The sequence below is a fragment of the Arvicanthis niloticus genome, chromosome 5, assembly GCF_011762505.2.
Source record: "Arvicanthis niloticus isolate mArvNil1 chromosome 5, mArvNil1.pat.X, whole genome shotgun sequence".
Classification (NCBI taxonomy): domain Eukaryota; kingdom Metazoa; phylum Chordata; class Mammalia; order Rodentia; family Muridae; genus Arvicanthis; species Arvicanthis niloticus.
Window position 1 is genome coordinate 81,351,685 of NC_047662.1, and position 17,293 is coordinate 81,368,977.

At 40.7% G+C, this 17,293-nt stretch overlaps 1 protein-coding gene across 4 annotated transcripts in view; it reads left to right on the plus strand.

The window, feature by feature from the left end:
* Astn2 (astrotactin 2) overlaps positions 1-17,293 on the plus strand; it is a 917,671-nt gene that overhangs the window by 181,410 nt on the left and 718,968 nt on the right. For all 4 annotated transcript variants that reach the window (XM_034502232.2, XM_034502233.2, XM_076934798.1 and 1 more), the window contains exon 3: positions 16,267-16,651. In XM_034502232.2, the coding sequence (XP_034358123.1) occupies positions 16,267-16,651 (385 nt within the window). The remainder of the gene's footprint in view (positions 1-16,266; positions 16,652-17,293) is intronic.

A 17,293-nucleotide genomic window follows, 5' to 3' on the forward strand; every position in this document is an offset into this window, starting at 1 on the left:
AATCTCTGCCTTCTAACATTTACCTAAATTGGAGCTACTCATTTGGTATGATTTGTATTTAGAAACATTTTTTTTTCCCAGCGGCAAGTGTTCCAAAGCTGTATATTCCCAACCATGTCCTCCAACCCTAAGAACTCTCAGCTCCCATGGACTGTGACATTTGGAAAGTGGGATTTAAGCTGAGCAAGACAAGTTTTATCTGGCCCTGCTGGGTTTCCCTCCAGCCACACTGTTAAGCATCTGTTCAGCATGGTATGGGGTACATGGTTTGTGCAAGACGGGATACTGGCACTGGAAAGGGTGTGGAGGAAGAAGAGAGGGGGTGTCAGGGTGAGGTGGTCTGAATGCCAAACACATCTGTGATGTCTCTGCTGAGTTATTAGTCTTTCCCTCCAAACCAAACACAATCTGCACCTGCCTCAGGCTCCCTTCTCAGACTGGTGGTAGGCAGCTGGGTACCTCTGTTGCCTTCTCTGGTCTGTAGAACAGAGGGATTGGCATAGACCTTTTGCTTTCTGCCAACTCATCCATTCGTTGCCCAGCCTTGTGCATTCAACATGCTCCAAAGATACTCTCCTGTTACACAGAGATAAGGTACATTAACATTTTTAGCCCAGGGTTGTTTTTAAGATCCAAATAGGATCTTACAGGTATCTCCTATTCATAAAATGGATAAAGACAACCATTTATAATGGAGCAAGCCTATCAAGCCTGCATTTAATTAGCACAAATTAACCAATATATGTTTTAACAGTGGCAGGAAATACAGAAACAGTAACATAAGAACTTAAATTTGGATTAGCAAATTCCTCACAGTTACCTTCAAAGAGCCTCTAGTGCAGAGTCAAATGGGCTAGAAAACACTAAGTTGTTTGCTTTGGTCACTCTCTGTACAGTGGTACTTACACTCTGAGAGACATTTTATTGTTAGAATATCTTGTTTTAATTTTTTTATTTTATTGGAATTTTTTTTTTGTATTTGTCTTCCTTTATATCAGTAATTTTTTTTCCTAAGAAGAAATCTTGACAGTTATTTCAGACTCTTAATTACACAGGCAAAGATAAAATGTTTCAACTATATGATGACGGCTGAACTGAAACTTCTTCAGCATGTATGTTTTTTTTTTTTTTTTTGTCTTTCATGTTATTTCAACAGAACGCTTAAAAGAACTAAAGGGAGGGAACCTCTATTTGGGCTCATGGATTCAGAGGTTTTAGTCCATCATTACTTGGTACTATTGCCATTGGCTTGTACTGAAGCAGAACAATGTGGTGTCAGGGAACATGCCTCAGGGCATCTAGGAAGCAGGAAGAAAGAGGGAAAGAGTTCTATGGTGAGACATACCCTCTGAGGCACAACCCAGAGTTAGCATCCTCCCCAGTCTGGTTTCTTCATCTATAGTTACACCACTACCGTATAGTATACCTGATTGTGTATCCATCAGTGTGTAAATCCACGGATTAGGACTATGTTCTGATTCTCCAATCAGTTCCTAGCACTGTACTGATGGACATAATATTAAACAGTAAGCTTTCAACATATGGGACACTTCTACCCAAAATACAATAGGAAACTTAAGTTTTTCTCTAATATTGTATCTTAGGGTTACTATTGTTGTTATGAAACACCCTGACCAGAGCATCTTAGAGAGGAAAGGGTTTATTAGGCTTATACTTCCACATCACAGTTCATCAGAAGAAGTCAGGACAGGAACTCAAGCAGGGCAGGAATTTGGAGGCAGGAGCTAATGAAATGGCCACAAAAGAGTGTTGCTTATAGGCTTTCTTACTGTTGTTTGCTCAGCCTGCTTTCTTATAGCACCCAGAAATATCAGCCTGGGTTGGTCCTATTCACAATGGTCTGAAGCCTTCCCTATCAATTACTAATTTAAAATAAGTGTTCTACAGGCTTGCCTTCAGGCTGATCTTATAGTTTTATTTTCTCAATTAACACATACTCTTCTGCGATGAAGTTAGCTTGTGTCAGCTTGACATAAAACTAGCCAGGACATACAGTGATAGTTTTAAGAGTATGTTGTAGTTGCGTTTGGCCAGACTTTCATATGTATATAATGCTTGGTAATTTCCCACTGCTTTTCATGTCCATCATCCAATCTGATACTTCCGCTTACCCTAAGAGTCAGGCCAGGTTGGCTCTTCTTGCTAGTTGATTGGTGAGAAATGTAGACTATGAGAGGCTGAGTCACTCTCCCAATGTCTCATTAAATGAATTTAGTTCTTAATTCCTAGTTTCTATGAGCCCAACAGATCTAGGTTCAGTAGTTTTTCTATGATACTTTGTTTTTAAGTGAGGAGGCACTGTCCCATAGGAACTGAAAACAGTCCCTCCTGACAGTTACCATCTGTTCCTGAGGCTCTCAGTTCGCTCTGCCTCATAGAAGGACAGACAGCCCCATTGATCATCTTGGTGAATAGTGAAAGGAGAAGTTCCACACACCAGTCAGAGACACAGCAGAATGAAAAATAATGCTCCGGTTCCTGCATGTGTCAGGGATAAAAGCCACAGAAAGAAAGGGCCCACCTCTTTCCAAATACAATCAATGAGAAACAAAATACCAGGCAAGGGATCTGCACCTGTTTTGCATTGCAGTGAAATTCTGAAAGTACATTGATTAAAAGGGGAGAAATAGTGTAGATGCTTTTGGAGAGGAGGGAAAAATTTCTTCTTTGAAAATTTTCTATGTGAGAATCATCATAATAACAGCAATTTACTGAGAACATTCTACTGATGCTGTGAATGAATATTAGGTTTTAGGGATTCCTGTATCCTCCTCACCCATATTCAAAACAACTTAAAAGCTGAGAAAAAAGAGTGAAACCGGTGATGGCTAATGTTCTGTCTTTCTTTATGCGAAGAGCTTCATTAAGGAATATGACAAGGACCTGTTCTTCCAGTCAGTGTCAGAGCTGAGTGTTTGATACCCCATCAAGTGGCCATCATTGTCTGCACAGCAGAAATATTAGTCAAAACCCTTCCAGAGGAGAAATTAAGAGAGTCCTGAGCCCTCATTCCATGTCCAATCTGTTGCTTTGTGCCCCTCTGCCTTCTAACATCAGTTGAAACCCTTGAAACACAGAAAACAGGAAAGATTTTTGACCAAGATAAAAGAATTCTACTGGATGTACCTGGCTAAGGCAATTTAACTGGACGAAGAGGACAGGAAACATTCTTTTCAGTTTCTCTTTCTGCTCACTTCTATTTCCACTCGTCCTATCTCTCCTCTTGCAATGTGCCCCGAAATTTCCATTGTCAAGGAGGACCTTATTCTTTCCATATCCCACAAACATTTCCCTCTGATGTCATGAATCAATGCAGATGAATATTCATTCACTTTATTTAGATAACTTCATGCAGAACATCATTAACCTTATCTGCCTCCTTCAGTGAATTGGAGAATCAGGTTGGATGACAGATGCACTTTCACAGAGGGCAGAATGAGGTTCAGAGGAGAAGTCAGCCTACCTGTGAGCAGTAGCTCAGAATCTGTCATGGGTGAGATTTGAACTCCCTAGATCAAATGCCCTGCTTTGTCATCCCCAAGCTAGCTCAGGACAACTAATGATCATGCTCTCTAGGAGAATTGTGCAGGTTAGATAAAGAACAGGAGATTCTCAGAACTAAGCCAGTTTGCAGATACTTAGTTCTCTTAAGGAAATCTTAGTAGATTTTAAGCAAAGGGTGAATTTTCCTACAGAGAGTACTTTTGCTTATTTTGTTTATCTTAGTCCTAAGCTTTCTCTGTGGAATTTCTGCTCCTGGGTCCTAATGCCTTCTCCCTACAATGCTTGCACCATTTGGTCCTCTGCTATCCATTGATAGCAGGAATAAAAAAGTTGGGGTAGGGCTTATTACCATCTTCTCTTGGCCATTTTCTTCCCTGCTTTAATTTTTTGCTTTTTATATTATGATTTCTTCCAAGACTGCTAGATTTGAATAATGGACTCAATAGTACTCTCTCTGCATAACAGATTGAATTGTATGTTGCCCAGAATTCATATCCATTCAACTGTCAGGATTGGAAACAGACATTTTTAGATGTCCGTAGTTAAGGACATCAATTTAAAGTTATCATTGACACCATGTCAGACTTGAATCAATTAATACTATTATTTTTAAAATCGAGGCCATCCACCTCCATAAATGCAGCACATACATGTGCACCCTTGTGTATACACATATACCACCCACAGAAAAGTAGGAGACAGATAATTCTCTTTGCTAACTTCAAGTTCTCAAGGAATTGCAAGATACACACACACACACACACACACACACACACAATAATACAGGAAGATGACACAATATAGGAAGATGGAGAAGACAGTATGAAGAGTCCTCATTCTCCTATCAGGAACTGGGCAGCTCTCTTCCCCTGTATGCACTAGCCTCCTGTTGAGTCTGTTGTCTTTTTCCTTTATTATTCCTGGACATGCCATGCTTGACTCTCTGCCCTGATAACTAACTGTCCTGGGGATTTCCTGATCAGTCTCAGTGGGGGAGATCCCGAGGCCTTAAAGACAATTGACAGTTCCATCACCAATGACCAAAAATGGCATTCAAAAAGTGCCTCTCACAAGACTCCTATTGTGTGCCTGGTAATAGGTTTTGAAGAAGCTTGATGGACAGATGATAGAAGCATCAGATGTAGTGGAAATTCTCAAGATATGTGGCACTGCTTTTGGTGGTTGCTGTTATCTCTGCCTGATACTGGTTGTGTTTAGATTCCTTGTTCTTTCACGACACTTTCTGTACTAAGGATTGTATATAAAGCATTCTGCAGCATACACTTATTTGATAAACAGGATCAGAGGCAGGGGATTCTTTGCACGAAGGGGCTTGTCAACATAACCATTTGAAAACTAGAAAATCAAGGTTGCAGCGCTGTAAGGAGTTTCAATCAGCACAGCACTTGATGACCAGAGTCTAGTTTCCTGTTATTCACCTACATGTCAGGTTGGCATAGGAGACCACACCTAATCTTAATACCCAGAAGTCTGAGACAAAGCATTCCAGAGCAAGTGGACTATCTCAGTTTGCTGAGTGAACTCTGGGTTCAGGTTGCCAGGTCTCAGTATATAAGATGATTCTGAGTGTCACACTGTAACCTCCACCTGTACATGTGAAACATGTTAATATGTATGCATACACAACTCATATGTACACCACACGCACACACACACAAATTGGAAGGGGGCACACTCATATGTATACCATACACAGACACACACACAAATTGCAAGGCGGGGAAAGGGGGAAACAGCAAGGATTAAAATAAACAGGCTGGCCCAGAGCTTTATAGATGATCGGCTTAGATTTAGATCCAAATTCAGAGTTACTTTCCGGCTGTCCTCATTCAGGTAAATCTTGATTATTTTCATATTTCTATCTGATGCATACATTGAAATTGTAGCAGTTTATAAAGTTTGGAATCTGCACCATGTTTTTTTTCTTTCTTTCTTTGTTTTCCTCCAACAGCAGATACAAATTAGCCAGGTACACATATCTGCTTTCTAATGGTTCCTATAGACCGAATGCCCTTGCTAGAAATCAATGGGGCATTAAAAGCATTATTTTCTTCATCTTTTAAGTATGTTTTGGTCCTTCACTGAGGATAGGATTCTGGAACAACTCAAGCACAGCCCTGGGCTCAAGGGGCTAATAGATACTTAGATAGCCTTCTGCCTATTGTCTAATTTGTTCTTCCTGCTAACCATCCAAAAATATTTGTTGAAAGCCAACAGTGTACTAAAGGTACTTTTGATGTTTAGGAGGAAAATATATTATTGTTGTTTATTAATCATCAAATTCCATTCCTATTTGGGTACAAAATTTGGACACATTGGCATGTAATATAATCAAGTGCAGGGAAAAGTAAGGGCTATAATGGGAGTTAAGTAAAGATAAGGGAGAGACGTCTTGGGATTGTGATGGTGAAGAGCCCTACTAGAAGGTTCTACAATGACAAGAATATGCTCATCAACACAGTCCCAGTAGCAGGTATCTTCCTTGCCCTGCTGCCATACCAAACTTCTTTTCCTTTGAGTAACCATGGTTTCTCAAGAGGCCAACATCAGACTAATTGTTCAAGGGGCAACCACCTCCCCAGAGGAAACTTACTTTACATGCCTTGCCTTTGAGGTATAGCCTACATTCCCACTTCAGAAATCTCTATAATTGGCATAGTGCTGATGCTTGGCATAAGGGTAGGAGTGTTCTTGTGAATTTGGGAGCCTTGGACTGAGACACCGAGTGAAGGATGAGGGGGTCTTCTCACCAACTCCCTCTAACCAACCATACTTTCTATGACAATGACAATTTCAGGATGATCACAGCAACTTCCAGCAGATGGATTCAGACTCTAAAATCAAATCTCTGCTCTGCCACTAAGCAACCTTGCAAACTCAGGCAGAATGCCTTCTTGGAGGCTTATTATACTCAATTGCTAAATGAAGTGAAGGATGCCTAGCTTATTTGGCTGCTGCAGCCGTCTTGTTTGTGTTGTTTAACAATCAGGAATGTGAGGCATGGATTCTTTGTTGGCTCCCAAAGTTTATAAGATTCAAGGGACAGACTAGGGTCTTGGATTCCTTCCTCAGAGTATTTTTCCTAAGCCAGAATTCATGACACCATCATTCTCTGAGCACTGATGTGTTAGATCCCTTTTGTGCAGTTGTTCATTTAATCTTCACAATGCTGTCATTCCATCAAGACTATTGTTTTTCACTTTCAAATAAAAGAGCAGAGGCTCCAAAAAAAAAAAAAAAAAAATGCCTTGACCCACGTCAGGCTTTCCAACTGGTAAATGACAGTGTGGACGTTCCAACTCTTACCCACTGTGCTGCTCAGTGGACTTTGTAGCACTTCAGTCCCATTTTGGATGTGAATATACTTGATTGCCTGGGCAGTCCTCTTCCCTTTTAATTTGTCTTTAATTGGAGTTACAGGCAAGTCTGTTTTATTCCCACTCCCTCTATGATTTGCACTGGATGCTGTGAGAAACTCTTTGCTCCTCATGGCTTCCCCCTGGCGCAAAGTTTATCAAACTGTTCAAGGTAGTAATTATTTGCTTGCATATCTATTCCCTCAAATAACTGCAAGTTTTTCAAGGGCATATCTGTGCATTTCTAAACCCAGGAATATATCTTGGCACAGGGTCAGTATAAAACAACAAGGTGTTACAATTTAGACCTTGAACAGGAGGATGATAAGTTTGGGGCCAGCATGAATAACACATAATGAGGTCCAGGATAAAATTGGACAACATTGTCAGATCCTGTCTTAAAAGAGAATATACTGTGCAATTTTATGTAACCTCTACCACAACCTATTTGGGTGAGTGTTGGTACTGTCATGTGAGAGCTGGGAAAATTAAGCATCACAGAGAGACTTTACTAAGGCTGCAATACTGGTGGATGACAAAGTAAAAACTTCTGAACTTCACTGTCTGTTTCCATGTGTTCCCTGAAAGCAGGCAGAGAATGACTAGACCCAGGAATTCAGGCAGAGCTCCTCCCTGGCCACAGAGGTTCCAGCTGTTTATCTCAGTGACTTAAAAGTATGGGAAGAAAATCAATCCTCTCCTGTCTTCATTATCCATCCTTCAGAGTGACATCTGAGAGAGCTTGAGAGGCCACCTAAGGGTATGGAGAAGGGTACTGATTTGTGCTAAATGGCTTGTGTGAATTATCCTGCTACAAACAGATGGAGGATGGCCAGAAAGCTGTAGGTGTATTTCAACCACCTATCCTCAGAGTGGTATATAAACTTAATGGTATATAAACTTAATTCATTCATTCCTTAAACAATTAACTGAGATCTACTAGGACCATGTACCATTCACAATCATTATAAAAGAAAGAAAACTTGGCCTTTCCATTCATTGATTCTCACCATAGAAATAGAGTAGGTGCATAATGATACATACTCAGTGTCAGATCCTGGAATAAAGCCTGAGAAATACACAGTTGATTAATGTTATATCTGCTTGGCCATGTAAGGGACAGAATGACATGGTTTCTTGCCCTAGAGAAGAGCCAGCAGGGCAAGAGCCTCCACAGGTGTTGGTGGTTGCTGGGGGCATAAGGTTTGTTTGTATAATAACATATATATTTTTACATTTCTCCTTCGAGGAATGTCCTCTGTCAAGGTTAATGATTCCAAGATAATCAGAGACAACAGGAGTCTGGGAGGTAAGGGTGTCTCTATGTCTCAGCAAAATGGTAGAAAACTATGACTTTAGGACAGCTCTTAGGACTGTAGGAAAGAATGCTGAAAACTTGAGGTAAAAATATATAATTCCTCGACTATGCAAAATATAAGGATGCAATATGAATTATATAAGTAGCTTCACAAATCTAAAGGAAAAAAAGGCATGTGCACTTTTAGCCAGCTTATCAGAAAGTTATGAAGGAAGGAGATAAAGAGATTTAGGGAGTGGAAATTCCAGGCCAAGATCCCACCCAGCTAAGTTTTTTTGTTTATACTTACAAAGGCAGGGAGATTCCTGAGTTCTAGGTCATCCTGAGAAGGAGGGAGTTTAGGGCAGGTCCAGGCACATGCTTATGCTTCCTGTCTCTTTCTAAGAACCAAGGGGCTAGGGTTGGTGGATGCTAATTCACAGGATAATCAAAGGAGAACCTGGGGTAATGACCAAATTGATATGTAAATAAAATACTAGATTTTTTATATGCAAGAAATGAGCTATCCACAGGGTTTTTAGAATAGCAAGAGAAAACTGTCTAGAGCAGAACACACACACACACACAAAGAGAGAGAGAGAGAGAGAGAGAGAGAGAGAGAGAGAGAGAGAGAGAAAGACAAAGAGACACAGAGACAGAGAGAGGGGGAAATGATGGAGGGAGGGAGGGATGGAGGGAGGGAGGGAAGGAGGGAGGGTAGGAGGGAGGGAGAGAGAGAGGGAGAGAGAGAGAGGGAGAGAAAGAGAGAGGGAGAGAATGAACTCTGGCAAGCTGTCTTAAGCAGAAAAGAGGCTATCAGTTGGGACCCATAATTTGACTTTAAGTCATTGTTTTGCCACTCTCAGACACCCCTTCCTCACAGCTCCTTTCCAAGCCAAGGCTGGTCCAAGGGGGTCAGTAATATTTAAGTTACCCTACAAAGCCTTGTGTTCTCTGATAAGCAAAGGTGACTAAGTAGGACTAGCAAGTGATCACTTGACCTAGCTATTTTAGAAAACTCATGACCCTGGAGTTATGACTTAAAAAACTAAATAAAGAAGTCAGGTGGAGCATTTCAGTCAGAGGAACACTGTGATAAAAACACACATCAGGTTGCTGTGGTTTTTTTAGCTGCAGTAGTGCCTTCATCCACACTTGCAATCTTAGGCAAAGTAGCAAAAGCAGGTAGGTCTTCCATCTGTCCTAAAAAGGTTTCGAGGCCAGCTTTAGCTTTCTTATCTTCTAAAATAGTAGAGCAAGGATGGCTATTGTCAGCCTTTTTGGCTGGTGTTGGGGGACACACACTGATGATCCCACAATGGACAGGCAGAAACATGAAGTTCTGAGGTTCAAAGATTACTTGGCCTAAGAAGCAAGCTGCAGATCTGCCTGTGAGACTCTATCTAAAAATATATTGAAAAATATTGATTTATAATATATTATAAAGAGATAGAATGTACACTCCTAGGAAGGGACACAGTTGTGCCTCATAGCCTGGCAGCAGTGTGAAATGTATCTATCTCACACTCCATTGTCTGGCAAAAACTGATGCCATCAATACCTCATATTTAATTTTTTAAAGGAAATAGAGTCTTGAGTCAACAATAAGGATGTTACATCTCCTGAGATCTGCTAAATGCAACTCATTATGTTAGACGTGTTGTCATATACCATGATCTGATTGAGTTTTCCCATTGCTTCTCAGTTACACGCTAGTAACACTGTAGATAAAAAAAGGAGGAAAGTTAAATGGCTTAACCACAGCACACAGCTAAAATGTAGAGACAAAATCCCACCCATGTCTGTAGGGGTCATGGTCAGTACCTCATGCCTGAGTGTTTATTAGCTACATTCTAATAATGGATAAATAATTATCCATAGGATTCAGATTATATGAAGGCTTAGCTTCTTTTCTGATACGGCCTAAAGATGACTCAGGATAGATAATCTGTAAAGCAATAGGTAGAAGTTGAATACTTCCCAAAGAACCACAATGCATTTCTACATGCTCCCCCTCTTCAGCATTATCTTGGGAAATAGAATATGCATCTAAGACATACATGATAAATAGGGTGACTTACTTAAAAGAAAAACACCTTTTATTTTCTTTACTAGGGCCTTCTTAAACAGGTCAGCCAATATCTCCCTAGAGGCAAAGAAGTAAATGTAGATAAATATAGCTAATTATACACCTACAGAGGGGTGTGGGTACATAGTTACAGATGTGAATATGTATAAGTATTTATATACAACAACTTATCTTTTTTCTGCATTTATCTTCCTTTAGCTAATTGATTATTTATGCATGTAAACATATTTCATTCGATTATGGGCTAGGGTCTTGCATAATGTAGGGTATTATTCAGGAAATAATTAATTAGATAGATCCCCCTCTGGCCCAGGGATAAAATCCAGACCTCCTTCTTCCTCCCTAATATCCTTCCTAGGATATTTCCCTAAATTGTCCTGGCCTCTACTTAGTACTCACTAATTGATAATACAAATCTCATACCACCCCTAACTGTGACAGCTATAACTACCACTCCTTCCAAATGGCTCCGGGGGCACAAATTCATCCCACATTTGAAACACTATTTTATTATTTCATGAGAAACGTCAGTGGTCTCCCTGATTTCCGTCTCCCTACCACATACATGGTCATTCTATAGTCACAGCATGCTTTTGACAAACCTATGTCAAAAATAAAGCTTGCGGAGTCCTCATGAATATCTCAAAAGTGTACATTTGATACTAGCTTACTCACAAAGATGGAGTCCCGCCTGTGTGACAAAGACTTGAACTTCATACCACAGACCTCCAGCTGAGTCAATGGGAGATGGAGTAGACCTGTTTCTACCGGCTCTCATTATGGTAGGAGAGTGAAGGTAGAATTAAGAAAGGGAGCAGACAAAGACAAACATCGTCTAGCACTCATATCAATGAACATTATGCAAGCTATCTCGATCTGGGACAGGAGAGAAATGGAAACTTGCAGAACCTCTTTCATCACGCACATTTTCTTGACTGATGGGTTTATTAGCAGCTGCGGTGGGTACTGACTGCAAGCTCTTTCTCTTAAAACCTTTGTAGGACATTCTATGATCTTGGCCAAAACACTCCACTTCTCTTGCTGACACAAACAGTTTCCTTACGTGTACCACAAAGAACTGGACTATTTTCTTATAATCGTTACAGTTTATGCATAGACTGAAGCCCCAGAGAAAGATCTCAGAGAACCTGGAGGCTTGTCCCACCCTACCTTACTACCTCTGTCACTAGGCATTTGACCAAATAGAACATCCAAGGGTCACCTGCTCAAAGCTATTGTGTGGCTGCCTGCCAGGGACCAGAAACAAGTGGCAAGAAGGGAAGGACATTACTTGGGAGAATATGCATGTTCACAGCTCTGAGGATTAAAGGCCCGTGTTCTTATCACTGCTGAACAGAGTATTATAAATCCAGACTTAGAATACCAAATCCCCTTGCGGCTTGGCCATTGTGAGGGAATATTAAAAAGGCCAGAGACAGAAATAATCAGTTTCCGAATGACACATTGTCAAATAAAGCATTTCCCATATTATCCCCTTTCCATTCTCTTGCTTCTTCTCCTGTGCCTGGATATTTTAACTTGAAGTGAGAAATAGATGAAAATGAGGCCAGGCAAAATGACATCCCAACTCTGACTTCTTTGAAGGCTCTTGCTTGGGAGGGTATGTTGGGGGGTGTTTTTAATCCCCAGACTCTGTAATTTATGAGGTTTAATATTGTTTGTGTAAGCACACTAGGTGAACATGCTCAGAGAAATAGCAGAGCAGCTAAGGTGACATACAATGTATAATCAGGGGCTCTGTGGGTGCCAGTAAGCATTACTGACAAGCCTTATACTTGCATATCTAAAATGTATCTAGGGACGGGTTTAGGCACCTGGATACTTCTTACAACATTTTCTCCATTACACCATAAGCTAGGAAATAGCAGTTCACAACCTGTCCTGGAACGATAGACACACATGGTCAGTTGAATGCAACACAGCCAGATCACTGGGAACACTGCAACACTTGCAACAAAGGGGCAAAGATCCTGTGATAGTTAATGTCAATCACAGACTTGGTTGGACTAAGAATGTGCAAAGTACACCACTGCTTGTATCTTTAAGGGTGATTCCTAAAAGGTTTAATTCAGCAGGGAAAGGAGGAAAAATGAGAGACTGGGCATTTTCTCTGCTCCCTGGTTGCCATAGTGTGAGACATTTTGCTTTTGCTATGATAGTTTAAAACCATAGGCACAATAAATGTTTCTCCCCTTCTCTGCTTTCTCAAGTGTTTATTCATGGTTCTGTAACACCAGGCATTAAAGATATCCTCAGAAGACATAAAAGCTAAGATGAAGAGTATGGTAGGAAGAGTTATAAAGAGCAGGTCAGATTCCTCGGGCTTCTACAACAGCTATCATAAGCTAGGAGGCCTAAAACAAAATAAAATTATTCTCTCATAGATTAAAATCAGAAATCCCCCAAATGATATCCCCAGGGGTCACTAATTCTGGAAGCTCTATTAGAAGAATCTTCCCCATCTTATGAAGGAATATCTATGGACCAGTGGTATTCCATGGCCTTCAGCTGGGTCACCCTAATTTATGTCTTTGTCTCTAAGTTCTCTCCTGTTAATGGGACACCAGCCAATTTGTTTAGGGTCTTTCCTAATTTCATATGCTCTCATCTTCACTAATTATATCTACAAAGTTCCAATTTCCAAATGAGGTCACCGTTTGAGGTCCCCTGAGGGCGTGATTCTTGGGATACATTATTCAGTGCACTCTGTAGAGTGAAAGATCATTTTAGGTGGAGGCAACAATGAATTGATGTAAGGGACCATTATAGTTTGGGGACAGGCAAACCAGATAGTTTGACTCCATGGTGAAATATGCTAGGCCAGATAGGTCAGTCTTGCACGGAATAGAAGCATGGAAAAGAGTAAGGGTGCAGACATAAAAGATATGGAGTAATTAAAGGGGTCCTTGTAATGGCTCCAGTTGTCCTGTCATTGTCCAGTGAGGCATGAGGGCCACACCCATCCCGTTGTCTTTTTCCTCGAGAGATACTTTTAACAACAACCCCTATGCAGTCAGACTTGTCCCTCATGGAACCCAGGCCTCTATCCCCTCCTTAGCAAGATTAGAATTGTCACAGCCCTTCTATACTTGGAGAAGGGAGGAGATGTCAGGGGCAGCCCTGCTTATACACTGAAGGCCTAAAATCAGCCATAGGCCTAAAATCAGCAATAGGCCTGGCATACATGCCTGCTAACACAAAGTCTTGGGTCTCTGTGGAAAAACACTGAAAGAGATGGCTATAAGCTATTGTAAACAGGCAGCTTTTGTGGAAATTTACCAGCCTGAGTAGTCATAGACCTTGTAAATAGGTAGCCTTGGCAGATAGTACCAACTTAGATAAGGACAAGTGAATCTTAGGTAGAGTCATAGTGACCTGTCCCCTAAACCTTCGCCCAGCTAATACCCTGTTCTGAAAGATGTCTGTACTCCCCCGAACACCTATGCTCCTGTTTCATCCCCTTCCCCACATCCTGCATTTTTGTGTTTATCACCCCTGTGTTAAAAAGTAAAAATTATGATATGATAATTTAAAAAAATCAACAACAACAAAAGAAAGATCTGGAGTACCAGGCTAGGAAGTCTAGATGTTATTCTGTGGTCTAGGGGAGCTAGAAGACAGGTTTAAGCCAAGGGGACAGAGCCCCAGTAGGCTTCTTTGGAAATGATTATTCTCACTGTGAAGAATTATGCTAAGGATTTAAAAAGACAACACATGATCTGAGTAAGGGAAAGAAAGTCCACAATTAACAGCCTCCTTCCTTTAGTTTCTCTGTTTCTCTTCTCTAGAACAAATCTTTTCACTCTGTCCACAAACACTTGTGCAAAATAGCTGATAAAAAAAGCAATAGATTGCTGTTCGAGGGAGTGGATTTTCAGCCCTTCATCATTCTCGTTTATCTTAAAAAACAAACAAACAAACAAACAAGCCAAAGAGTTCTCCCCTCATATTGGATTTGGCATCAGGTTGACTCTGAGACCAAAGGGCCTCAGTGTACTAATCTTTAAACTTTGGCTTTTTCAACTTGCTTTATGAAAAGTCACAATCCTCCACCTATCACTCCTTCCTCCTTTTATGATGCTTGTTTTGCCCTGCGAGATGTTTTTGGCCACCGGTGTCTGGATTTGCTCCTCCTATGTGCTCAGAGGATGCCCCAGCTCTTGATGACACATCAATTACTTTTTCGTTTTCTTCACTTGTTCCTGGTGAAAAAAAAGCTGTAGTCAGAATGTAGCTCCATTAGCATGGGTCAGTTAGAGCAACCTTTGCCACTTTTGACTTACTCGATTTGCTATTTCTCCGTGCTGAGTCACTTCTTTTTTCTGTCCTAAATAGAATGCCCAAATGAGACAGAGAAGTCCAGTGGTTCTCTCAAGGGTGTCATGCTTATGCATGGCTCTCCAGTTTGTAGTACATTCTCCTGCTTTTAAATTGTTTTGATACAATAACTCTGCATGTACCCTGACAGAGAACATTTTATAGCCCATGCTTACCAGCAGTCAATTTCCAATATGTTCTCCATATCTCTCAACTCTCATCTTATCTCCCTCTACATAGAAGCTTTTAACTCATATATTTTACTTATACTTGAAAATTTATACATGTGTGTATCTAAATAAAGTCATGTAGTGGGTGTGGGGATATGTTCAGTTTACATTATTGATTTCTAAGTTGTGATATCTAGGAAAGTATTCCTTTGTACCTCACTGTAGATCACTGCTAAGCTCAAGGCAGTACTTTAGTCCTGTTATAATGCTCTCACCTCAACTTTATACCCACTTACATTCCAGCCCTACCCATTTTGAGAAAAAAATGCATCTATGTTTACTATAGTGAATTAGGGGCCTTAGATAAGATAACATTATAGTGTTCATTGTGTATGTGGTCAGTAGGATGTAGGGACCAGGTTAGTAAAAAGACAATAAGACTTTTAAGTAGTATCCACTGGAGTCACCTTCTCTCAAAACACACCAAACAGAACTGAACTAAGAGACACCAAATCTCAAAGAGGTGAAACATGATATAAAATTTAAAAAAGAGAGATTTTTTTTTTCTGTCATTGTGGAGATGAGGTAAGACCAGGAGAGTGTAAAACTCCTGCCATCCACCTTTGGCAGAGACCTGGAAAATGAATGCATATTTAGGGAATATCCTGCCTTTGGAAAGTCATAGACAAGATCATGTCATGAATATTATAAGTAGTTAAGTTATAGTCAGACATGTGCCCTCATATTTCTAATATGCAGAGGTGAGATGAGCTAAAGATAAATAAACTTCAGTTTCCCTTAAGATTCTGATTGAAGGAGCCTTGGGAACTTTTGCTTTTATTCATTTTTCATTCATTCTCCTAGGATGTTTTAAGTACTTACTGTGTGTCCCAGACCCCTTCTTGAAAAAAATCAAAGATTAAAGGACTTAAAATGAAGAAAATGCAGACTGTAGAAATTTTTGGACTTGAATAATGCAATCTAATACCTTTTGAAAGTTGTGATTTGAGTGTGGGAAAAGTTACTATCTCGTGTTGCTTTTGGGAAGCTCATTTTGAAGATAATAAAATAAGGCTGAGAGAGTATGAGGGATTGTCCTGGGGCTGCTCAGCTGGTAGGAGAATTAAGAAAGCATCTGCCTGCATTTAACAAGGTAGATTGTCCTAACATGGCTGTTACTAATATCTTTTTTGTCTTCATATCAAACTTGTAAAGAAGGGAAAATGAGACTCGTATTCATCCTTGATGGCTATGAAATTAGACCACAGAGAAGTCAAAGTTTCCTCAGAGTCGCACAGGTTGTTAATGAAAAAAAAATCTGAACTGTGAAGTCGTGTCTCTTAACCAATAAAATCCATCCATGGTGGAACCCATGAACCCAGCCAAAGCAAGGCAGATAGGAAAACAATCTGGGTCTACTATTGACAAACCAGTGACCCATCTCTTTGCCCTTCTTTATTTTTCCTCCAGGGTGGACTCATTGCACTGCTCCTCCTGCTGCTGGTGTTCACAGTGGCACTGTATGCCCAGCGGCGCTGGCAGAAGCGCCGGCGCATCCCACAGAAGAGCGCAAGCACAGAAGCTACCCATGAGATTCACTACATCCCATCAGTGCTGCTGGGTCCTCAGGCCAGAGAGAGCTTCCGCTCCTCCAGACTTCAGGCACACAACTCAGTTATCGGTGTACCTATCCGGGAAACCCCTATTCTGGATGACTATGACTATGAAGAAGAAGAGGACCCACCCAGGCGGACCAACCACGTTTCCCGTGAGGATGAGTTTGGTAGCCAGATGACCCATGCCCTGGACAGCTTGGGAAGGCCAGGAGAAGACAAAGTGGAATTTGAAAAGAAAGGTGAGCCATTTTAACATTCTGTCTTTCCTGGGGCAAACTGGGGCATAGGGAGAGAGGTGCAGGGGTTGGGGACATACACAGGATCTTTTGAGATCAGTCATTACAGATCTTAGACTCACCACTCTGCTGAGCTATAACTCTATGTCTTTTGGTTCTTCGCTAATGACAGAAATATCAAATCAATACCTGGAATTTTGAGGGCACCAGAGTGTCTGTAGTCCAATACCTCTGAATGTTTCTTAACTACCTTCCTTGACAATATTTTCACTATCAAGAATATGGCCTATTTCCGAACATTCTGATTAGAAGGTTGTTTTTCTCCTCCCACAAAACTTGAAAACTATGTCTTTGTCCTCATCTATAAAGAAATCGAATCTGTTCCTCCTTCTCCAAGAAATATCTTGGGAATTTTGACAAGAGAAAAATAGAAAGTGCCCATTACTTCTGTAAATCAGCCTCTTCAGCCTTCTTGAGTGAAATACATTTCAGGCATTTCACCATCCTGGAACTGTCTCCTGGATGGAGCTTCTCATTTTTCATATATTAGAGTGTTATACCTAGGCGGACAGCATTCTTGTTCAGCTGGTAATGTTCCAGTGCTGAGCACCATAGAACTTTTACCTCTATCTGGCATAATGACAC